Raw genomic sequence first — 25,938 nt, 5'->3', positions numbered from 1 at the left:
TTGAAAACGTTTACACAGATATAAACCGATTAAAAGTTAAGGTTCAAAAGTTTTAGGGTTTTATACGATGCTATATTATGTTCCTGCTTTTGGAAATATTATTTTAACCCTTTATACAACTATTATAGTATTTTTGTAGTACTATTTATTCTCAGTAACCGAAGGCTGTTGTTTGAATTAACAGAGAAGTGTGTAATAAGTGTTTTAATGAAACGTTTCACCTGATTTCTTTTTGTTAATTACTCTCATATAAAGAAAACATTGAAGCAAGTGTTGAATAGAAGTTATTTTGTTTCTGTTCATTGATTTATTAATTTTAAACAGGATTAAGTGTCCAAACGCAAAGAAAAACTCCTGCTGAAGCGACTGATCTCCACACTGTTATAAAGATGGCGTTTATTAAAGAGGAGAGTGAAGATGTGAAGAAACATTCACAGTCAAACGGGAAGATCTGCTGGAACAAACAGGTTAATTTTCATTCTTAAACACCAACTCAGTCATTTGATCCTCATTCAGTTATATTTTAATAATAAGAATACTAAATTAAATCCATCTTGCAGCCCTGAGTGTGCTGCCTTGTTCTCCTAAACGCACATAAGCATTCATTAAAAGACAGGAATGAGCTTTTTTTTTTTGTCATTCATTTTATGTATTATTAGTCCCCATTTTCTCTACCTTCTCAAGTTTATTGCTTTTCTTGTTCTCCTGCTGTTGGTAAAGCATCCTTGAGCGCTGGCGCTATATAAAATAGACAAGAACAATAAATTAAAAAGGTTTACCTGAGCTGATGATATTTGACCTACAGTATTCTCATAGAAGATATCTGCTATTACAGTGATAGTGTTGGCTTAGTACTCTCCATTTGCATATGTCATGTTGATCACAATTCCCTTTTTTCATCAACTTCTTTATGGGTGTAAATTTGTTTCTAGTTCTCACAGATAGTATCTGAGTTAGAATTTCATCATTATCATAATAATTAAATACCAGAGCTATTGACTTTAAACAGGTTTTCCGCTGGGGTCTTAAATTCTAAAATCAAAATTTTAGGCCATAAAAAGTCTTTAAACTTTTTATTCAAAAAGGCCATTTTTACTCTATCCTAATGTTTTAATTATTTTTCTTACAATAACATTTGTTTAAATGTGCTTCATGTGTTTACTGCTCAGGACACTGACCTGGGGCCTGTTTTAGTAAGGAGGTTCAGACAACTCAGAGTTTAAACTTGAACTTGAGTTTTTGGTTTCAAAGTCAGGTCAATCAACTTTAAGTAGACCAACTCGACTACAAAAAAGGCATTATCAATGATATTACGAGTGACAATGACAACATCTGAAAAAAAAAAAAAGAGATCACCATTTCTTTCTCCAGCTGAACTTGATGTGATCATTCGAAGTTATAGCAAATATGAGCGTAAATATATTTAAAACGAAGCAACCATAAGTGAAACAGAGACAGTTAGCATGGGAAAACAGCTGCTCAAGTTAATGCGTAATTTTACATTTAAAGTATTTAAATATTTAAGTATAATAAAATAAGTAATGTAATGTGTGACATTTATAAAAAAAATTCTAAACTTTTATACACAATCACCAGTTTTAATAGGTTTAACAGTGCACTTGTGTGTCCTCCTTTTTATTGATCAAGTGATAGAGTTTGCTATAACATTTAGAAGGTTTTAGAAAGAATAATAATCCCATTAATCTAGTAACAGTAGATTACTGTTAAAGATTTTTTTTTAAAAATGTCTTTAAAAGTTTTACATTTTACTTGCTGAAACCTGAAAGACCCTGGTTAAAAGTCTGTCAAAAAACGTGGATGCCCCCAATTTTAAATATGCTGAATGAAATGGACACTAAAATAATTATTATAAAAAAACTGTACAGTATTCTAAACTATATGATGTTGTTGTGGGAAGATGAGAGACAAAACAAGTTATAGTGGAACAATAACGTTTAGCATTGCACTGACTACAACTGGCCAACAAACTAGTCTAAAAATGACTTTTGCTGCTTAAGAAATGGATTACAGCATGCTGATGATATGCAAACAGTTAAGTGTGAAGTTCCTCAGTATTAACCATATTCGTCAAGTACCTGCGGGCGCGTCATTGGAATCTTTTTGCTTGAGAATTTTTTAAAGGATGAATTTTTAGATCCTAAAACAGTGTTATACTGCTTAGGCACACAGGAAAATCCTCAGAGTAAAATTTACTCAGTTCAGTGAATATTTGGTCCCTCTCTAACTTGAGCAAAATTAACTCGGCAGCAGAGTTAAAGTTAATGAGACAATGATGGGGTTAATTAAGTGATGATTGAGCACTGATGATGAACACCTGCTGTTAATAAGCAGAAACAGAAGAGAAATACAACAACTGACTACAGTCACAGCCGTAGATTAAATAAACTGAAATAAAACCCATCAAATCTCTCAAAAGTTTCAGCAGAGCATCATCAAGCAACTCCAAAAACGGCACCTTTACCTATTAACAACCTGTTTGGCCTTATTTCTGCCACACTCTACAAAATTACATATAGTGATAATATTATGAAATAACTACAGTTTTTCTTTTTTTTACAACAGCAATAAAACAACATCACTTTTTGTGTTTAAGCTGTCACCATTGAGGAGAACAGCAGCTGCTTTACTTGGACTCTGACTCGATTTCTAATGTTAGTTTCTCTTTGTTTGCCAAATTGTGTATTGTGGCAAACATTGTATAAAGAGAGCAACTGTGCTCTGGATACTTGACTCTGTGGTGGTTTAGTCACTGGTCAAATCAGTCTAATGGTTATGACCTATTAACTTTAACTAATGTTGTATCACAAAAGGAGTACTGTATCAAGAAAATGGAGCTCATCAATACTTTTATCAGATCATAAAGCACATTAAACATTTGAAACACTTAAAAAACACAGACATGAAGAATCAGCTTATGCCTCTCAACTATGGTGAGTTTTTTTCTACTGTGCATGCTGGGAACTATATATGGATGTTGCATGATTCTCTTAACATGCTCTGCAGCCAAAAAAAAAAAACATCTCTAACCACTGTTGAGATAGATACGCTGATTATTGATGTCTGTTTCTCTAAAGTGATACAGATGCTCAATGTGTTTTACTATAATACCACAGCTGAGGTCCATTTTCTTGAAAAACACTGAATTTGGTTTCTTATATAATGAACCAACCCATTCTCACTCCGAAGGCATCAAAAACTGAAGTATGGTCACACACTTTCCGCGTCAACATGAGGACGCCAAAGGTGCTCCTAGGCGTCACTATACGAACGCAACAGGAGCTCCATTGCTTTCAATGGGTCCCCTCAGACGTCACATCAAGACACCTAAAGCCCTACGGTAAAGGCTCGTAGCATATAGCCCACGTGAATGCAGTTGTATAAGCATATAAAAGAAAAAATTAATCAATTGAATGTTTTCTTTTAATATTTTATTCATATATGTTCGCATAGTATTTGTTTTTTTTTAATAAAACGCTTAAAGTTATTTATAATGTTATATCTGTTATTTTACATTAATGGCGCACGAAGCTTGAGACAAAAGAGAAAATTGAAGCTTATATATTCATAATACTTATATATAACAAAGCTTTGTGTTGGCCAACTTATATTCAGGAACAGAAACCCTTTTTATTATTATTTTTTTTTTTTACAAAAAAAAAACGAAATAAAAAAACTAACTTATTTTATTTGTATTTATATATATATATATATATATATATATATATATAATATTTATGAAATATTAAAATATGCTCTTTGTATTAGAGGTCTGTATATTAGATTCGATTTATTGTTGTTTTTGGACATCTAGACTTTAATTTGATCTGTATTTTTAAAGATTTTGTTGACGTTGCTCTTTTTGAATGAGTTTGGTTGTTGTTATCATTTTCTTAACATTTCATTATACTTTCTTATCGTGAAGTCTTATTATGATGGCCAATAAAAACCTAACCGAAATCCCTATTGATAAAAAATCAATAGGATTTTTTTTTTCATGTTACTTTTACAAACACTCGAATATTTGTGCTGCTTTACAAGCAAGAAATGAAAATAAAAACACTTTATTATAAAATATTTATTTTTCCACATTTCCCTAAAAAAGCAAGCGGGAAATCGTGTCACGTGACGTAACATCCATCCATCGCCGTACTGATCCCGCTTTCAGCGGTGAGTTAATGTACACTGATTCCACAAATTAAATAAAGAAATTTTGTTCTTCACACCATGTTTGTCTATGTGCATTGCTCACATGTATATCTAAGTTATTATATTTTGATAATACACGTTAAAAATTTGTGCTAATCTTGCTTGACTTCAGACCAATTCATGTCAAGTTCATATGTTAGCATGTTAGGCAATAACTTACTTTATTAACATTACTTTACAAACAGTCTTGGTAGGCAAGTTTATTCAGATAATTTAGCTTAATCTGACAAGATATTTACATATACGTTTACTCATTTAACGTTAGCAAACGCTTTTATCCAAAGCTATGTGTGTATATATATATATGCAATTTTAATTAATAATTTCTATTGCTATTTTGAGTTCATTGAATTCATAATGTTCCATAGTTTACTTTTACTTACTAATTACATTAAAAATGTCTTTGTCTGTTAAATAATTTATACATTTATATATTAAATGATTGAGTAATTAAATATGTTAAATTATTCTATGTGCATATAACGTTACATAAAATGTGTTTTATAGCCTGTAAATAATCTTTTGTATTATTGTATTTTTTTTTAAAAAACTTTAAGATACAGTGTTTTCAATGAAAATGTATTTTGTCTATGATTAATATTTATATATATATATTGTTTCCTTCCAGAGAGAATGAAAAAACCCAAGCAAAAGCCTTGCCATAATTGTGGGGCTTTAAATGTTTCAAACTGCAAAACATGCAGAAATTGTTTTGCTGCCATTGCTTTAAAAGCAAGCATAATGGCAAAACAAAAAAAACATTGAGGAGTCGTCATGGGCAGCAAACAACAAAAAACACAGGAATGCTGCCCGTGTTGTAGATTCTGCCCGCACTGCTGTAAGTACATTATTTGAGTACAGAGGCATAGTGTATACAAAATTATGTTGTCATTATTAGGTAAAACTAAATCAAAAATGTATTTCTGAACAAATGTATTCATGTCAGGTCTGACTATATTAACAGATCATATTTTGATTTTTAGCTATCGATGCAGTTAATGCTTGAGATCCACAACAGCAAGTGTTGTTTTACCAGAAAACTATAATTTATTCTAATCAATTTTCTATCATGATCATTTAAAGAGCAGCTTTTGTGTTATTTTAAAGTGTAATAATATTATGTTTCTCTAAAGTTGTTTAAAAAGATCTAAGGTTGGATTTTTTTTCATTACTTTACTTATGTACTGCAGTACATGACAAACATTTCGGAGCATTTGGGGCAGAGACTATGCAAATGTATTAATTTGATTGTGTTCACATAGATCAGTTGCAGGCAAACGATTCTGAAAACATAAAGACTTGTTTTGGCAATTCAGAAACTATCTTTCACTTTGATAATGCAGATTTGCTACACATGTATCTGGGATGGCTGTGCTAATATTATGATTATATTGCATTTTTCTATACTGTTTTTATGTATTTATTTTTCAGGTTAAGAAATTGGAAATGCTGGGCTATAAGCCATTGTTGTTTATTTCAAGAGAAAAGAAAAAAGGATTTAACGCAGAGCTCATAACAACAATGGGTCCATTTGGAGAGGGACCACAGCAAAAAATTATAGATAAAATGACCAGCCTGTACGAAGTTTTTATTAAAAGTAAGAGTTGTGGTCATTTGATTACAAAATTCACAAAATTTCAAAGAAATCTCTAACTTTATTTTAAAATTGTTTATAGATTTCCAGAGGTTTCAGAATTCGGCTGCAACAGACCCTGATGTCTGCCAAAACCTAGCATCATCGGTTTCTCCTCCAGCTTCTATTCCTCCATCATCTTCCTCAAGCCTTCCTCCTCCACCATCTTTCCCAAACCTTTCTCCTCCACAAACTTCCTCCAGCTTTTCTCCTTCATCTGCTGTTCCTCCACCATCTTTCCCAAACCTTTCTCCACCACAGTCTTCTTTCAGCTTTCCTCCTTCATCTGCTGTTCCTCCACCATCTTTCCCAAACCTTTCTCCTCCACAAACTTCCTCCAGCTTTTCTCCTTCATCTGCTGTTCTTCTACCATCTTTCCCAAATCTTCCTCCTCCACAATCTTCATCCAGCTTTCCTCCTTCATCTGCTCCTCCACCTTTATCTTCCAACCTTATTCCTCCAACTAATTCCTCAAGCTTCAGTCCTCCTACCTCCTCTTACATTACCCCTCTTCCACCTGCCTCTTCATACAAAACACTTCTTGCTCCACCGCCTACTTCCCTCACTACTACACCTACTTCCTCTCTATCAAGTCCTGCAGTCCAGTGCATGACTACAGATTCCGGTGATTCAGGTGACTTTATTTTGAACTTTTACACAGCATTTTTCCCATTTTAGTTGGGACAAACAATTTATATAGAAATTAAAGTTAAAACATTGGTTGTGTAAATACAATTGAATTCTGAATTATTTGCCCCCTTTTATTTATTTATTTATTTTTTTAAGTGTTTCCCAAATTATGTTTAAAAGAGCAAGGACATTTTCAAAGTATGTCTGATGTCAGTATGTCAGTGTTTTTTTTATCTGGAAAAAGTCTTATTTGTTTAATTTCGGCTAGAATAAAAGCAGTTTTTAATTTTTTAAAAACATTTTAGGGACAAAATTATTAGCCCCTTTAAGCTATATATTTTTTTTCAACAAATTGTTAAAAATAACTTGCCTAATTATCCTAACCTGCCTAGTTAACCTAATTAACCTAGGTAAGCCTTTAAATGTCACTTTAAGCTGTATAGAAGTGTCTAGAAAAATATGTAGTAAAATATTATTTACTGTCATTATAGCAAAGATAAAAGGGTCACACTTTACAATAAGGTACATTAGTTAATGTTAAGTAATGCATTTACTAACATGAACAAACAATGAACAATACATTTACTACAGTATTTATTCTTGTTAATGAAAATACAGTAGTTCATTGTTAGTTTATGTTAACTCATGGTGCATTAACTAATGTTAACAAGCATGGACTTGAATGTTAATAATGCATTAGTAAATGTTAATTATGATTAATAAATGCTGTACATGTGTTGTTCATGATGAGTTCATGTTAGTAAATGCATTAACTAATGAACCTTATTGTAAAGTGTTACCAATAAAATAAATCAGTTATTAGAAATGACTAATTAAAACTATTATGTTTAGAAATGTGTTGAAAAAATCTGCTCTACATTAAAGGGAAATTGGAAAGAAAAAAAAATAAACAGGAGGCCAATAACTCAGACTTCAACTATATGTGTTATTTTTGTGTTTTTACAGATTCATCCTCCAGAGAAAGTGTCATAAAAGGGGGCAAACAAAAGAAGTGGATCTACAAACAAGCAGGTAATGTGATATTGCTGTTCTGAAAAAATAAATAAATAGCAGATTCTGAATATTATCTGAATAATTGTATGCATATAAACTTTGTTACATTAAAAACTATATAATGTAATATTTGATTGTTTTCTATTTTTTACAGTTTCCTCAATTCTTTTCTATGTTGCCTTGCATTTAATAGTACTATATGACAATGAGTAAACAAATTATTAAGAGGATAATTTAATATATAGTATGATTGTAAAATTATGAATTATCAATAATTCTAATATAATATAGGTGAAACGGTGGCACAGTAGGTAGAGTTGTCACCTCAAAGCAAGAAGGTCTCTGGTTTCAGTCCTGGCTGGATCAGTTGGTGTTTCTGTGTGGAGTTTGCATGCTCCCCCCGTGTTGGTGTGGATTTCCTCCTGGTGCTCTGGTTTCCCCCACAGTGCATAGACATGCGGTACAGGTGAATTGGGTAAGCTAAATTGACCGTTGTGAATGTGTGTAAATAAGTGTGTATGGATGTTTCCCAGTGATGGGTTGCAGCTGGAAGGACATCCGCAGCATAAAACGTGCTGGATAAGTTGGCGGTTCATTCTGCTGTGGCAACCCCAGATTAAAAAAGGGACTAAGCTGACAAAGAAAAGTAATGAATGAATGAATGATATAATAATGGGGGGAACTATTTGCATTTAGTGTGTCTGTAAAAAATAGTAATACTAAGTTTACTTTCTTTTACTCAAACTCACTAAATTGTTCCTATATCAAAACAAAAAAAAGGACAGATGAAATAGAGAACAGAACAGTATTAGAGATGCCTAAAGAATGTTTATAAAATGTTATAATTTTTGTTCTAATTAATAGAATGTCATAATTTCAATATAAACACCTGTAAAGCTGCTATGAGAAAGTTGATATTATTCATTCATTTTCTTGACGGCTTAGTCCCATTATTAATCCACATTCGCCACAGCAGAATGAACCGCCAACTTATCCAGCACTTTTTTACGCAGCGGATGCACTTCCAGCTGCAACCCATCACTGGGAAACATCAATACACACTTATTTACACAAATACACTACTGACAATTTAGCCTACCCAATTCACCTGTACAGTAAGTCTTTGGACTGTGGGGGAAACCAGAGCACCTGGAGGAAACCCATGTGAACGCAGGGAGAACATACAAACTCCACACAGAAATGCCAAATGAGCCGAGGTTCAAACCAGCGACCTTCTTGCTGTGAGGCAACAGCACTACCTACTGCGCCACTGCATTGCCCAAAGTTGATGTTATACTCTACACATTTTTTTACAGTAAAACAGAAAAAAAAGATGTGTTTGAAATATGCTATACAAAATATGCTGTTCTCTCATTTGGTGTAAATGTAAATGTTACTATAAATCAAAATTCACATTAAAATTTGAATATAAAACTAAAACTATAAAACTATTTTTTTTAAAAAGAATGTTTACTGAGTGAAAGCAGTTTACATTTAAAAATTTCTTGTTTCACAGTATTTATATCAGACTCATTGCTCTCTGAACTTTCCTGCAATATTAAGTATTTTTTGTAAGTAAGAGTTATATATTTCTGCTGCAGAATGCCAAGTACATTCCAACCAGAAAACCTTTCCATATGACAGGATTGTGAAAAGGAGGATGTCCAAAGAAGTAAGACCACTTATTTATGAATGAAGTTACTTAAGTAAAAAATATAATTTTATAAAAATAAAAAGATTTATCCCGTGGTTCTTTTTAATTTAAGCGTGATTTAGCTTATAATGTGTGGGTATTTATAGTGGTAGTTGAAATCATTAGAACATCAGGCATATCTGAAAATATAGATTTTTTGCCTCTAAAACATAATTTAATTTCATAATGAGCACAATCATTTTGATCTGATCACAACTAATATAACATGAATTTAGTCCTACTGGTTTGATCCACTGTTAACTGTAATAATTGGTATGTGCGTAACATGGTATGTCAGGCATTGTGTCAGCACGTTTCCAGACAACTTTAACATTGCTTTCAATGCCTTCTACAACCAAAGCCAATCTAGCTGCTTCTACTTGATTGTGTGACATTGACAGTGAACAGGTTTAAAGACAATTATGCCGACTTTCTAGATATTTCATTTAATGGGTATTGTTGTGGCTAGTTCCATCAATTATGCTAAATGTTCAAACAATTCTAGACACTCAGAACTAACAGTCAATGTTGCTCAATGCTCATGTTCTTATAGGGTGTTGAAGAGGCCAGAGTCAGATGGAAGCCGTGTTCTGGATGGTAAGTGTCACAAATACACAATATAATTCTGTCATACAGTGGTGGAAATATGTTGAACAAACTATGAATGGTTTTTGATGTAAACAATTATTCTTGTAGATAATAATGTGAAGTGAAGATTGTAAAAAATTGTAATAATCTTTAACTAATATATCTGTGTTTGCAGCAAATTACTTTTTAAAATTATGTTAATTTAAATATCACAGCCTATTCTGTAAACATAATTATAATTAAATGTCTTTTACTGATTTACAGTGGGATGAAATGGAAAGACTCCTGGGAACCATTAAATCACTTTTTTGTAAAATACAGTGGGTTATAAAAAAGGAATGCTTTTAAAAAAAGATTTGTCTACTGCTGTTGTAGCTATTTTCGGTGCAGGTCTTGTTTTTGTTTGTTGTTTTAAATCTACTTTAACTCAGCACATGTTTAAACCCACATTTTGAAATTGTATTTTGTTTTATTTTTATTTTTTGAATTGTATTATAATACATTTTTCTGTTAAGCTAGAGTAAAGCCTTCCACGCACAAAGATAACCACTTACAGTATTTTCATCTATGTCATATTTGCAGCCAGTAAAGACACTAAATCCCTCGGCAAAACAGTTTGAATGTTTGTATTTGAAAAAAAAAATAATAATAATATATATATATATATATATATATATATATATATATATATATATATATATATATATATATATATATATATATATATATATATTAATTATTTAAATGTACTAAATGCATTTCTGGTTCTTCAGGAGTTTTATGGCTCACATCAGAGCCATTAAAGTGTGCATTTGCAGCATAGATACATACAATTTTTTTTTTATTTTTTTTTTTAAATGTTTGTACCACAGAACACAAACTAACACATTTATACATTTTCACTCTGCAATTTATAGTAAGCTATGTGTAGGCACAGTATAACACAAGGCAAAACATTTTATTTAAAAGACATTTGTGAAAAGTGTACTAATTTATGTAGAAATAAGTGCAGAACACACACACACACAGTGCTCAGCGGAAATTAATATACCCTCTCAGAGATTTTTTCTTTAAATTAATTCCTTTTATGGAGTGCTATACAAAAAGGTATTTCTGTATATACATTAAAGTTACATATACATTACACCAAAGTAAAAACTGAAACAAATGTAAGAAAAAGATTGATCCCCCTTTTTATTAAGTGCTTTGACTAATTTATTTCAATATAGTTACTGTGTATATTGTGACACATAATACAATTTGGTGAATATTACTTTTTACATTGCACTTTTGATTGGTTAATCGAATTAAACTTTAATTACACCTTTATCCACCCCTAAACCTATCCATACCCCCAAACCTGTCCCCACCTTAGCTGTATTTCACCTTCAGAGTATCAGAATTGTTCTAAAAGACATTATGAACACAGTAAGTACAATGTATTTACTTTTTTGATATATAGATATCAAAACATTTTGGTACATTAATACCAGTGTGTATGGGAGCGCTCTTTCTATGCTGCTACATGTGTCAACACCATACCGGAAACCATCCCATGTGTTTCTTAAGCTGCCCCGAATGAGTGAATCTCTAGGGTTGGGTATCGTTTGGTTTTTCGATACCGGTGCTAAATTGCTACTTTTAAAACGATACTGGTGCCAAAACGGTGCCTGAATCGACACTTTTTAGCCACAAAATGATGGTGGACGACTCTTCAAAAATATTTTATTTGACAAATTATTTTTAAAAAATTATTTTAATAGAACAATATAATTACAGTTTAAAGTAAACATCAGTTAATATTGTATTACATTAATACATTTCCTTTGATCATTTGTTGGTTAGCATGAATTTAAAATTTGCATTATGAAATTACATTAGCTTACTATTAACCTGTGGGGGGCGGGCAGGGGCCACGTACTTTTAGGAGCACATTTAAACATATATATCACAAAATACTTAAAACATAATTGGAAGTCATTTATTTTCATGCATCACTCTGCAGTCTTCATAAACAAGATAAATAACTTACTCAAAATAATCTTCCTTGTTCATTTATTTGACAAGCAACGTTGTACTGAAGAAGGAGAACACATTTCTAACATTCAAGTACATCATGGCACATTGCTGCACCTGTACACTTTAACAGGCCTACAGTTGAAGTAATTTTATTTTGCTCTCCCATTCATTTAAAATATTCTTTCTGAAAACTTTTACAGTGTTTCCTAAAACATAATTATTCTGGAGTCAAAATAAGTCCTATTTCTTATTGTTTATTTCATGAATAAAAGCTGACTGATTTTAAATTCAAGACTGCATTTCCTAATGTTAAACTATGTACACTAGATTTGTGATTAATAATGGTCTCTGCATAGCCGAGGACTTCCTATATTAAGAGTTAAAATCGCTATTGAAAACAGAAGTCTAATATCATCAACAGTGGACATTTTGATAGTGTTTCACAACATGAACATAACTGAAGTTTAATCTTTTTATTACCTGTGTCAATTTGGGCATCAACTTCTGACGAGTGCGGGGAGCTGATGCGCGCAGCTCCGTCACAGAGATAGCATAGTGCCAAGAAAACAGAGGGAGCGAGCATAAGCGAGTGCCGGAGGGAGCTAAAGCACGCGAGAGAGGCTCTGCCTTTGAGCCCCCAAATGTGTCATTAAGTTTGACATGTTTCCTCCTTGCACACACTTTTGTAAAGACAGTTGCTGTGTAAGAATAATTTCTTGTAAAATACGCTTTAGAATTTAGCTTTAGCTTTTTTTAAATACGCTTTTTGCTTAGTTTAAGCAAATTGGATGAACGTGATCACGCATGTTGATCTGAAGTGTCGCTCTCGCTCACCGAAAACCACTGGTTCCAGGCTAAATGCTCTGTACTCTGCACGTTGCGTGCATCTGTTTCCTAGCGACAATAACAATCGCCTGATATCGCCTGTCCGTATTCCTCAAAGTTGTTTAGAATTAAATGTTTAGTGATGCTGTGACGCAACGCCTATATGTGCCTTTTTTCATGCGCCCCTCACGTCCATCCCGCAGCACCGAAATTCATACGCTGATTTAATACCGGTACATACCAGTTACCAAGGTACCGGTGCTATAATGGCACCGGGTTTCGGTACCCAACCCTAGTACACACTGATCATGTCTACAGTTTATCTCCAGTGTGAATCCTCTGATGTTTTTTCAGGGTTCCTGAGTGAGTAAACCTCTTACTGCAGTGTGAACACTTGTACGGTTTATCTCCAGTGTGAATCCTCTCATGTGTTTTCAGGGTTCCTAATTGAGTAAACCTCTTACTGCAGTGTGAACACTTGTACGGTTTTTCTCCAGTGTGAATCCTCTGGTGCCGTTTCAATTCTGCAGCTGTAATAAAAGTCTTCTCACACTCCAAGCACACATACTCTTTTACACTAGTGTGAATCTTCATGTGGTTTTTAAGGTGTGATGATGTGCTGAAACTCTTCCCACACTGAGTGCATGTGAATGGTTTCTTTCCAGTGTGGATCATGATGTGTTGATTAAGGTGTGATGAGTGGATGAAACTCTTCCCACACTGAGGGCATGTGAATGGTTTCTCTCTAGTGTGGATCCTCATGTGTAGATTAAGGGATGATGATTTGCTGAAACTCTTCCCACACTGAGTGCATGTGAATGGTTTCTCTCCAGTGTGGATCCTCATGTGTTGATGAAGGGATGATGAGTGGCTGAAACTCTTCCTACACTGAGGGCATGTGAATGGTTTCTCTCCAGTGTGGATCCTCATGTGTTGATTAAGGGATGTTGATAGGCTGAAACTCTTCCCACACTGAGTGCAAGTGAATGGTTTTTCTCCGGTATGGATCCTCATGTGTTTATTAAGGGATGATGAGCAGCTAAAACTCTTCCCACACTGAGTGCATGTGAATGGTTTTTCTCCGGTGTGGATCTTCATGTGTCTATAAAGCGACGATGATTTGCTAAAACTCTTCCCACACTGAGGGCATGTTAATGGTTTCTCTCCAGTGTGGATCCTCATGTGTAGATTAAGGAATGATGAGTGGTTGAAACTCTTCCCACAATGAGTGCAAGTGAATGGTTTTTCTCTGGTGTGGATCTTCATGTGTCTATAAAGCGATGATGATTTGCTAAAACTCTTCCCACACTGAGTGCATGTTAATGGTTTCTCTCCAGTGTGGATCCTCATGTGAGTCTTTAGTTTACTTTTGCTTGCCAAACTCTTATCACACGGAGTGCAGGTAAAACAACTCTTGTCTCTCACTTTTAACACACAATCAGTCTCTAAATGAGTTTTGTCCTCAATTTTGACATGATGTTCCTCCTCTTTACTCTCCTCGTAGTCTTTAATTAGGTCTGAAATAAAAATAAGTTTACTTTTTAGTAAATCATTAAAACTCAGTGAAAAGGAAGTGAAAACATTAGCTACACAAATCTTAATTTTGATGCACATTAAATGTAAAAACAGCAGATCATATTTAGATTGATCTTGTCATATTTACCTCCTGGAGTCCATTACACAGATACACATTTAAGCAGATTCTTATATGATTATTCCTTGATTAATTTTGGTTATATTGATGGGACAAAAATTTGAAAGCTGTAAATGGCCAGTTTCTATTTGTATATATTCGTAATCACAACAAAACAGTTTAAAACTTGTAAAGCAGATATGGAATGCTTTTTCATTCTGTGCCTGACTGGTAAACCTGTTAAAAAAACAGCTGAATCTCTGAGAATATTTGCCTCATAGACATATGACACATGTATAATATCTGCATAAAGCTTTAAATCTGCACCTTTAAATGAGAAATGTTCTAGAGGCAAGTAATCTGTATGTAACAAATGCAATGCAGAAATCTAACACTTAACTGTTTCAGATCATCAAACAAATGTAAATATTAGTCAAAGATAACACAATTAAACACACTGTGCAGTTTTTAAATCAAGTTTTTATTCTTAAATTGAAGACAAAATACTGAACTACACAGACTTCTGTGAAAAAAGAAATTCCCATTAGAACAATTTTAATTTATCACACCAGCTTCAAGTTCTCTAGCCACACCCAGACCTGATTACTACCACACACGTTCGCAATCAAGAAATCACCTAAATAGGACCTGTCTGACAAAGTGAAGTAGACCAAAAAAAGCCTCAAAGCTAGACATCATGCCAAAATCTAAAGACCTTTAAACACAAATGAGAAAGAAAATACCTGTGTCACAAGTAAAAAAAAAAAAAAAAGAGTGAGCTCAAATGCAAGTCTTTATTGAGAAGCGAGTCTTGGAAAAAGCAAAAGTCAAAGTAAACACCCGGTCGGGTGAGCGCTGAGGAAGTGCCGTAGGAAAAAACAACCAGACACTCACTCACTGGTGGTCTTGGAAACATACAGGGTGAGTAACAAAATAATATGCACACAAATGATCGATAACATACTGACAAACATGAAGGGGAATGATGTGGTATAAACAGGAAAAAAGGGAAACGAGAGCTTCTGTGACTGCAAATAAAAGCAGATGACATGAGATAATCTGTAACACAGATCAAAGCTCCTTTCACACAGTGATACCGGTAAATATGCAGAAAATTTCCGGAACGACTTTACCGGTATATTCAAAAAAGCGCTGTTCACACAGGCGAGGACGTTACACAAAAATTTTCCGGAAAAGACCTTTCACAAATCCATTCCAAAATACCGGTAAATTCTGACATCATTCACCACAAATGAGCCTTAAACGGCTGCGCTTGTATTTGTAAACATTTGACTACATTACAAACTCTGTGGATGATCAGTATTGTGAACAACTTCGAAGAAAACATATGGAGGATCACTTTCGCATGTCGAGATATTCATAATATGTGCGTGTGCTGGCTCTCACAGGCTGTTGCACAGGCACACGCAAAGCGTGAAGGTAAACAAACAGCGGCTTATCATAAGCATCTTATCGATGATTATTTACACAGTTGGCATTAAGAAGAACATATAAACGTGATCTGACTAACTTCCAGCAGCTAAATGCGTCTGGGAAAATATTCAAAGGCTTTTATTCTCATAAACCGCGCAGACGTAAACGCGTCTGACTGTTCTGATTGGCTCAAGCAGACGTCTCACGTCAGCATGTTCTATACGTGTACGCGCTCTTTCCGGCAATCTTCCTTCTGCATTCACACAGCGCAGCATTCCGGCAAATTACCGGGAATGTTACAACTTCTCTTTCTGGAAAATAGCCAGAACGAATTTACCGGTATTTTCAAAAAGGACCTGTTCAAACATACAACCTTTCCGGAAAATTGTCGGTAATTTTCCGGAAAGGTCTGCATGTGTGAAAGGGGCTCAAGAGAAGAGAGCAAAAGTTTAAGGTATCAAAGGAGGATGTCTCATCAAAGACTCAAGTGTTACCACTCATTGGGTTATGTCACAAGACTCGCGTCACTTTATTGTGGATTTGAGGCTCAATGGGATTCTAATTACTGGCCAAAGTTATATAAAATTACACTTTATTACAATATATATGTTGAATATAAATAGTTATAATATGTATTATATAATATTAAATTAAATTACATGGGGGCCATGGGGGGTGGTTCGTTCGAACAACCCGAAACCCCCTGGCTACGGGCATGGCACAGTGATCTGTGTCATTACAATGGCTTTTCCCACAGCTGGTGGAGAACACGAGAGTTCGGTTTGAGTTCAGTGTAGAGCATACATTTTCATTGTTTTCACTGTAAAATCCTCACTGCGTGCACAGATTTGGTAGACATTTATGCAGAATGCATCTTTGCACCTAAAAACGTCAAACGCAGCACCAGGAACAGATTAAAACAGTTGTTATGTGAACTTGAAGTAAAAAAGTCTGCAATGCTAGCCCCGCCTTTGTGCTCTACTTATTGGCTCACTGCTCTACAACTGAATGTAAATGATTGGTTAATATCAGCTGTCAATCACTCAGTCAACGCCTTCTGCCTTCAGATGATAGGAGCTACAACTGCGAAAATGTGAAGCGCTGAAGATGAAAGAATGAAAATTACAGACATTTACCTAAAGCTATTAATAACGGCGCATCTTTTTAGTGATCATGTGCTGAATGTTAATCCACCATTTACACTTTTCCAAGAGTGGATAAAAGACTTCCAGTGGCTTCAAGTCCGCAGGTAACAGTGTTTGGCACTGAACCTACACATTTAAGCGCGAGAGGTATTGTATAACCCTTCATTTAATCCTCACGATGCTGTCAGCTGTGCAAGCGGCAGCTATATGTAACATTTAACACAGCTCATGAAAAGACTGTTATTGCTATTACGATGACATGCAAATAATAAGTTACATATCAATATAAATGTGGGGCGGGGCGATGGATCCTGATGCCGGCTAAGCATCGTGAAGTTTGTCGGCCATCAGCGATGGACAATGTCATGTAAAAAAAGAATAATACAATTGATCAGCTACAATCAACATCATCTTCCGAAGAGCTTCATAAGAAAATACTTATTCTGCAAGCGGAATGACTCCTTGAGGATCTCCACATAAGATCACACCAGATTTATTATGAACATGGTGAATGAGCTGGCAGGTTATTGTGTTACTAACTGAAAAAATCCTCAGCAGCTGGTGTTATAGCAGCAGTTAGTAAGGATGATGGCAGTATTATTACTGATAAACAGGGTATTAGTGATCAATTTAAAAACTTCTATAAAACTCTTTACAACTCTGAGGTAAACTAAATTGAACGTATTGAGAGCTTTTTTAATTATTTAGAACTACCATACCTCTGTGATTCAGATCAGTTGACAAAAGAAGGGATTTTAACAACTTCTGAAATTGAAAATGCAATTAAAAAATTGAAAACCGGAAAAGCACCAGGCCCTGATGGTTTCCCGGCTGAGTTTTATAAGAAGTGTTTATAAGTAACACCCCTGTTGTGCAAGGTATTTGCTAAAGCTCTTGTTTCGGAATCCCTCCCCCCTTCATGGCATCGGCTGTTATAACAGTACTTCTTCAAAATGGTAAGGATCCACTTAAATGTGAATCTTATCGTCCGATCAGCTCACTCTGCTGTATAAAATCCTGGCTAAAGTGCTGGCAATTAGAGTGGAGTCAGTCATGAGAAAGAGAATTTACCCTGATCTAACTGGTTTCATTGTTGGGAGACAGTTATCCTACAACCTTTGTTGCTTATTTAATATTACTTATTTACCTAAAATAATACCAATCCAGAGGACTTAATTACTTTAGATGCCCATAAGGCATTTGAAAGAATAGAGTATATCTATTCATTTACAGTGCTTAAAAATTTGGTTTTGACCCTGGACATAATGGCTCTTTTCCACTGACTGGTACAGTACGGTCCGGTTTGGGTCGGTACGGGTCACCTTTATCAGGCTTGCATTTCCACTACCAAGGGTACCCTTTTAGTGGGCGTGGTGTATGACAAAGTTTCAGTCGACGTCATTTTCGCTCGAGAAAATGTCTACAATAAAGCTGCACAGGTCGTTCACATATCATATGAAAAGCACTTCTCATAAAACAGATGCTTTACACACATAAATACTTGTGTATAAATGTTTATTACTAACTTTTCTATGAACATTAGTTGCAGATCTACTGATCTCACAGATCTGCAGATCAATGACAGTGCGAAATACCCTACTGTAACGTCTGTAATTATATAAAGTAAATAAATAAATTAACATATAGGAAGACATACAGACCCTTACAGTCTCCGATATGTTAGCAACTACAGAAGAACTACACAAAGCAGACATTTCATCCTTAATTAGATTCAAAACAGCACAAAGTATAGCCTACAGTCAGAGCAAACCTCTCATCTGTGTCTGTAATCTTCAGCAGCACATGTAGCCTCTGTTAGAGAGTCATTCCTTCATTCCCAGTTCATATTAGTCCAAAAGGTGATAATAAAGATTAAGACAAGGCAGTCTGTTCACGTTTGCTGAATAAATAACATGCTCCTTGGCTTCGCCTTTTTTCCGCGCTCCACTCCCACATTTGTCCTTTTCTTTCTGAATGTGTCACAGAATGTGTCCCGCGTTTGTCAGCTTCTCACAGGATCAGGTTTCCAAAGCTTGTCAATAATTAACCGCATGTTATTATTATCAGCTCAAGAAGTTTGTTATTTCAAATAGAGACGCGCAGCCAGCGTAAGGAAGAAAGCGAAACCACTCGGGCTTCAGACTGGCTCGTAAAAAACTACGCTGCACAGGGTAAATCTGCTCTTCTCCATGGCTTTGTGGCTGTTTATCAAGACGACGACAGGGTTTGTTTGAGCCCGGATCGACCATGGCTGCATATGTATATAATTCCGCTGTAATCTCTCGCTGTGTATTTCAAACATGGCGGGTCCTTTGTTTAGATTCTGGCTTGTGTCTACGAATGACGTATCTCTGTAAACCAATAGCATTCAGCTGCACGTCTAGCTCTGCCTTTTAGGGCCTACTCACACTATGTCATCCGTACCATGCCCAGGCCCGTTTCCCAGATCGTTTGAGAAGTGTGAGTGCGCTGAATCGGGCTCAAGCACGGTTCACTTGGCCGGCCCTGGCCCGGTTGGAAGAGGTGTGCCTGAGCGCGGTTCACTTGGGCTTTGGCACGGTATGCTTGTGTGTGAGTGCAAAACGCGCCAAAGCCCGAAACTGAAAGCGAGACGTGACTTTTAAGGGGCTGTTACATATGGATTTATTAATCATTCTTACTGTTCAGTGAACGCAAACTGCCGTAGTTTATTACAGACGAGAACTCCTCGAAGCACGACAGCTGCATGGCTTCAGCAGACCTCCTCATTCCTGCAGCACGAGAGCTTTATGATTGTTTATGAGCGCCAAAAGTGGCAAATCTGTTTGGCGAAATATCTGACTGCGTGTCACCGCATCCCTAAGGACTGTTTGGCGAAATATTCGACTGCATGTCACTGCATAACTAACGACTGAAACGATATAACTAGAGAAATCTTTACTGTGCTGTTGAGTGAGAAAGCGCTTCTCACTGAACAGCGCAGCAGTGATGACGTAAGTGTGCCGAGGCCCGTTTGTGGTGTGAGTGCGGGCCCTCGGGGGAGACGGGAGGGGGACAAGTGCTTTGGCCCGGTTTGAGGCAGCTGTATCTAGTGTGAGTACGGCCTTAGTGTTTGGGACCTTTTCGAAAGGGTGCCAAAAAAGTGGTATGGTACGGTTTGGTTCGGTACGCCTTTTGACAGTGGAAATGGCCATAAAAGCGTACCAAACCGAACCACTCAGTGGAAACGGGCCATAAAAGCTTGATTAGCTAGTCCAGGTGTGTCTGATTGGGGTTGGAACTAAACTTTGCAGAACACCGGCCCTCCAGGACCAAGTTTGCACATGCCTGCTCTAGAGGAACGAGACAGGGCTGCCCTCTGTCCCCTCTGCTCTTTGACATTGTCATCAAACCTCCTGCAACCATATTAAGGAACTCAGATGGCTTGCAAGGAATTTTCAGAGAGGGACAAGAACATAAGTTTCTGCTATATGCGGATGATCTACTTTTTTCTGTCAATTCCAGATACATGCATTCCAAAAGCTCTTACAATCATTTCAGAATTTGCAAATGTTTCTTGAGACAAAGTCAATCTAGCAAAAAATCTCCTTTTCCCTTTCAATGATAGAGCACAGCAAATGTCTACCCAAACCTTTCCATTTTAAGCAAGTCCTGATAAATTTGTATATCTTGGTGTGAGTGTGACACGTAAATATAAGGATTTGTTTATTAATAATTTTTAAATGACGTTAGACAAAGTAAAACGAGACATGACGCACTGGTCAACCTTTCCTTTATCTTTGGCTGGGAAGATCAATTCCATTAAACTGATAATACTACCAAGATTTCTGTTTCTATTTCAGACTGTGTCTGTTTGTATTGCCAAGATTATAGATTTCAGCAGTCCAATTTTGGTTTAGGAAGGGAGTTAACTGTTTTAAAGACCTGTTTAAAGATGGCATATTTATCTCATTTAACAGTTAAGAACAGACATTGAGATTCCCCAGTCTAATTCTTTTATGTACCCTCAGGTCCATAGTTTCATTAAAAAACACTTCTGTCCTTCACTGAACCAACCAGAAGCATGCTGGATAGATGAATTGGTAAATATGGACCCATATCAAAGGGGTATGATTTCCATGTTATATGAAGTGATCCAAAGAACTGCCCTCTCCTTCCCTAAACCATATAAATCAGAAATGGGAAGACGAACTGGGACTAGAAATATCAGATACAGCCTGGCAATATGCCATAGAACTGGTACACTCATCTTCTGTATGTGACTCAGATTCATCTTGTCCCAGATGTGGTTTGGAACGAGCAGATCAGTCATATGTTCTGGGGATGCCCTAAATTACATAGATTTTGGGCCAATATTTTTAGACAATTTTCATCTAAATGTAATAAAGATATGGATCCTAATCATTTGACCTCAAATTTTGGTACAGTGACAGAAAAAATGTACCTGTCAGCTAATCACATAGAAATCATGTGAAACGTGAATTAAATTTAATTACAAAACTAACCCTAACCCTAACGAGCAAACGAGTGAAAACGAGGAGTGAAAAAAAAATCGCACGTCTCCCTCCCGGTCCTCAAATAAGTTGCACACCTTTCTCACCCCCGGATCCCTTCTCGCTCTTCAGACACGTCACACACTGTCTGCATTAGTTTCAAAAACAGATTTCTTAACGATTTAAAACGGCATCTTTGGATATCTTTTTTGCTGAAGATACTGTTGTCCTGAAAAACTTAAAACAAAACCTTTAAAAAAAAAACTTACATATACCAAAGAAATGGTACAGCAGAACATTTTGGCAGTTTTAAAAAATCAACTTTTTTCTAACCGCAGTATACCTTGTAAACTGTTGTCGTCACATGCCTAAGCAGTAGAACACTGTTTTTAGGATCTAAATTTTTTTTTTTTTTTAAGTCTCAAGCAAAAAGGATTTGAATGTCGCCGCCTGCTGGTACATGAAGAATATGGTCAATACTGAAGAATTTTACACTCAAATGTTTGCATTTCATCAGCATGCTGTAATCCATTACTTAAGCAGAAAAAGTCATTTTTAGACTAGTTTGTTGGCCAGTTGTAGTCAGTGCAATGCTAAACGTTATTGTTTCACTATAATTTGTTCATTTTGTTTCACGTCGTCCCACAGCAACATCATATAGTTAAGAATACTGTACAATGTTTTAGAACAATTTATTATTTTAGTGTCAATTTCATTCATCAAGTTTAAAATTGGGGGCATCCATGTTTTTTTGACATACTTTAAACAAGAGTTTCTGCAGGTTTCACCAAGTTAAATTTAAGAATTTTAAAGATTTTTTAAGACCATTATGACTGAAATTTTAGACTCATAAAGGGCTAAAGGCTAAGGAATTTTTCAAATGGCTAAGATGAAAATATTTTATTTTGCCCGATGAAAAAATATCATAATTTAATTATACAATAATAAATTACATTTTTAAAAATTATATTTTAGATATTTTTTAGCAAAAGATTTAAAATTCTGTGTAGCAACAAGTAAGCTTTACTTGTATCCATACACTTTTTTTCCTAAGTAAACTTTCTTTAAAATTAATAAATAAATAAATGAACAAATGCTTTAAACGTTTTAAAACCTATAATAAACTAAATATATGCACAACAATCTGTCTAGGTTGATGTCCTCAGCAGTAATGGAGCACGTTTAAACAAATGTTATTGTAAGTAAATATTTAAACCATTATGATAAATAGAGTTAAAAAGACCTTTTTGAATGAAAAGTTTTATTGAGATGGGTTGTTGGTGATTGTAGATTGAAAATTTAGATTTTGGAATTTAAGGCACCGCAGAAACCCTGTTTAAAAGCAATAGCCCCGGTAATTAGCTATTATAATGATGTAATTCTAACTCAGATACTATCTGTGAGAACTAGTAACAACTACTAGAAACAAGTTTAAACCCATAAAGAAGTTGATGAAAAAATTGTGATCAACGTGACATATGCAAATGAAAAGTAAAAGTCAACACTATCACCGTAATAGCAGATATCTTCTATGAGAATACTGTAGGTCAAATATCGTCAGCTCATTTGAACTTTAATTATTGTTTTTGTTTATTTTATATAGCGCCAGTGCTCAAAGACGCTTTACCAACAGCAGGAGAACAAGAAAAACAATAACCTTAAAAAGGAAGAGAAAATGGGAGACTAATAATACATTAAAAGAATGACAAAAGACACGAGAACAAGTGACAAAAGAAACTCATTCCTGTCTTTCAATGACTGCTTTTGTGCGTTTAGGAGAACTAGGCAGCACACTCAGGGCTGCAAGATGGATTTAATTTAGTAATCAGTATGAAAACCAACCTGTTTGTTCCTGCAGATCTTCCTGTTTGACTGTGAATGTCTCTTCAATCTTCACATCTTCACTCTCCTCTTTAATAAATGCCATCTTTACAATAGTGTGGAGATCAGTCGCTTCAGCAGGGTTTTTTTTCTCTGTGTTTGGACACTTAATCCAGTTCAAAATGAACAAAACAATGAACAGAAACAAAATAATTTCTCTTCAACACTTGCTTCAATGGTTTCTTTATTTGAGAGTAATTAACAAAAATAAATTAGGTGAAACATTTAATTTAAACACTTATTATACACTTTTCTGTTGTTTTATTCAAACAACAGCCTTCAGTTACTGAGAATAAAATAGTACTACTAAAATACTAAAATAGTTATATAAAGGGTTAAAATAATATTTCCAACAGCAGAAACATAATATAGCATCGTATAAAAAACTTAAAACTTTAGAACTTTAACTTTAAATCAGTTTATATCTGTAAACGTTTTAAAACAAACCTTCTCCAGTTGAATCACAGCGACGAAGCAGCGCTGCCTGATGACGTCACGCGCCACGGCAAAATAAAAGTCTTTTTTGTTTAACTTTTTTTGCCACTATCTGTTGCAGTCATGACTTATTGATACATTTCTCCCATGGTTTTCACTTTACACTTTGTCTGCTCTCTCTCTCACAAACCTTAAATCTAAACATTTTCTTAACTTTTTTTAATCCACTTTATAATGACTTGTATGTCTACAACACTTTCTATTAATATTTGAGTCCAAATCTCATCCTCATAATTATGACCTCTTCTATTTCTACAACTTCATAGGCCTATATAGGGTTTCTTTTTTCACATGAATTGTTGTCTCTTATTATCTGTGTTCCACGTTTTCTGCCATTCTTTAGCAATATCTGTAGTAATATTTAATTTACCTTTACTTACATAAGCATTAAAAGGGTAGTTCACATAAAAATTACAATTCTGTCATTTACTCATCCTCTACTAATTTCAAAACTGTTTCTGCTGAATGCAAATAAAGAGAATACAGGGCAAAAAAACAGCCACTGTATGGTTCAACAGTTCCTGTGGACTTTGGGGAAACCAGAGCACCTGGAGGAAACTCATGCGAACATGGGGAGAACACACAAACAAAAATGTCAACTGACCCAGCTGAGACTCAAACCAACGACCTTCTTACTGTGAGGCGATCAGTGCTACCTACTGCACCACTGTGATGCCTCACATGTATAATTATTTGAGGTATTAAACTGGTATTGTTGAAGAACTTCGCTTACAAATAGTTGTTATTTTTAAAATGTGTGAAAAAGCACCATTCAGATGTAGCAACTGTATTGATCTGGGCAATCAAGCATGTATTGTTATAGACACTATGCTTATTTGTCTTAAGAGATGTTAGGCAGGTCCTGTTCATGTAATATGTTCATGTAATAGTCTATCAAGTTGGTATTGGCATGAACAGCTATACCTGTCAACGGGTTTCTTATATGTTAAACGGTCCTATTCAGTTAATAATCAGGCAGCTATTAATAAAGATGACCGCACTCATTGATGATTCTTTTATTTAAATGACTATGTGACGCAGATATTTAAAATTCATTGTTGCAAACAAGTTACAGGAGTAAGTGCAGTTGTTGTTGTATGTGATGTTCACCACTGTAATTACACCATAGTGAAAAAAGAAGTCTGAGAAATGCTGTAGTTGGTGTAGGTGGAGCAGGTTAATCACGTTAAAAGTTATGCATTGTGTAGATATGAAAGTGAACTCTTGTCATTGAATTATTCTGTATAAACTGCCTATACAATAAATTTACTAGTGATGTAATTATTTTCTAATTATAAATATTTAGATGCATCACAGTATGTGATCGCTTTACTGTGTTAAAAGGAAAAGGTTTTGTCAGAGTATCTTATATATGCTTCTGTGAATGTCTATGCATATTTGTGTGCACAAACACAAGAAATAAGTAGAGAGAAAAACATCTTTAATACATACCAGGTGAATAAGAGGATTTCGGGAAAGCTGAGCTGCTCACACATGTTCTGTTCAACTAAAAAACGAAGGAAAGAAAACAAAATTGGCACAGAAACAAGTTACATTTTGATAGTTACAATTTATAAACATAAAGTGTTGACAGTCTTCCAGAAGCCAGTAATAAGCTGCATGTGCTTTAAGATAAATAAAGGACTCTAAACTCACATAAAGAACAAGTTCAGTAATAAATAAATGACTAAAACTCTGCTAATAGTTAGCTCATGTCAATATATGGACTGAACTTAACACAAATAAAACCTCAATCTGAAGTTCAGAAATTGTTTCTTTCAACGAATGATAATATATCACAGTATAACAGTATACATGTTCTATCACTATTATATAAGTGAATGTAGTTGTGTGTATTGAGACATCGGTATGGATTGAGTTTTCAAAGCTCATTTGCATCTTTACACAAAGACTTCAGCCAAGCAACTCTGAGAAACTTCTACAAAAACAACACATAACTCTTGCATTACCTTTTAACCAGGCTTGGGAAAAAAAATTAAAATGTGTTTCAAATCAAAATACCTCAACATAGGTGTATCAACATTAACTACAAAATGCAGCAGCTACAATAAAAAAAGCTTCAATCAATAGTCCTATAAAACAACAGCAACAAAACAAATGAAGATGGCTAAAGTCAACTTATTTTCCCAATACAACATTATTTCTCTAAAAACTGGTTTGTAAAGCAACTGAACCTCTCATCCTCCACAGTAATGTGTCTCCCAGACCCAGACGTCGGCTCTGCATTA

The 25,938-nt window shown here is 34.9% G+C and overlaps 1 protein-coding gene and 1 pseudogene across 2 annotated transcripts; one reads left to right on the top strand and one right to left on the bottom strand.

The window, feature by feature from the left end:
• The first annotated feature begins 322 nt into the window (after positions 1-322).
• LOC148682831 (uncharacterized) lies at positions 323-10,397 on the top strand (annotated as a pseudogene). The gene is made up of 8 exons (XR_015943090.1): positions 323-467; positions 4,856-5,065; positions 5,659-5,824; positions 5,904-6,494; positions 7,457-7,522; positions 9,106-9,176; positions 9,751-9,794; positions 10,050-10,397. The product of XR_015943090.1 is annotated as an uncharacterized LOC148682831 (transcript).
• A 181-nt stretch (positions 10,398-10,578) lies between these two features.
• On the bottom strand, positions 10,579-23,670 carry LOC148682830 (uncharacterized). The gene is made up of 3 exons (XM_088650916.1): positions 23,642-23,670; positions 23,156-23,300; positions 10,579-14,146 (listed from the first exon to the last, which is right to left on the bottom strand). Exons 2-3 carry the CDS (start codon positions 23,238-23,240, stop codon positions 12,942-12,944), a joined length of 1,290 nt encoding a protein of 429 aa, XP_088507042.1. The 5' UTR covers positions 23,241-23,300; positions 23,642-23,670; the 3' UTR covers positions 10,579-12,941.
• Positions 23,671-25,938: the final 2,268 nt, after the last annotated feature.

The sequence above is a fragment of the Danio rerio genome, chromosome 4 (genome assembly GCF_052040795.2).
Source record: "Danio rerio strain M-AB ecotype USA chromosome 4, GRCz13ab, whole genome shotgun sequence".
NCBI lineage: Eukaryota > Metazoa > Chordata > Actinopteri > Cypriniformes > Danionidae > Danio > Danio rerio.
The sequence above is the reverse complement of the archived record's forward strand: the minus strand, read 5'-3'. Positions and strand labels throughout refer to the sequence as shown.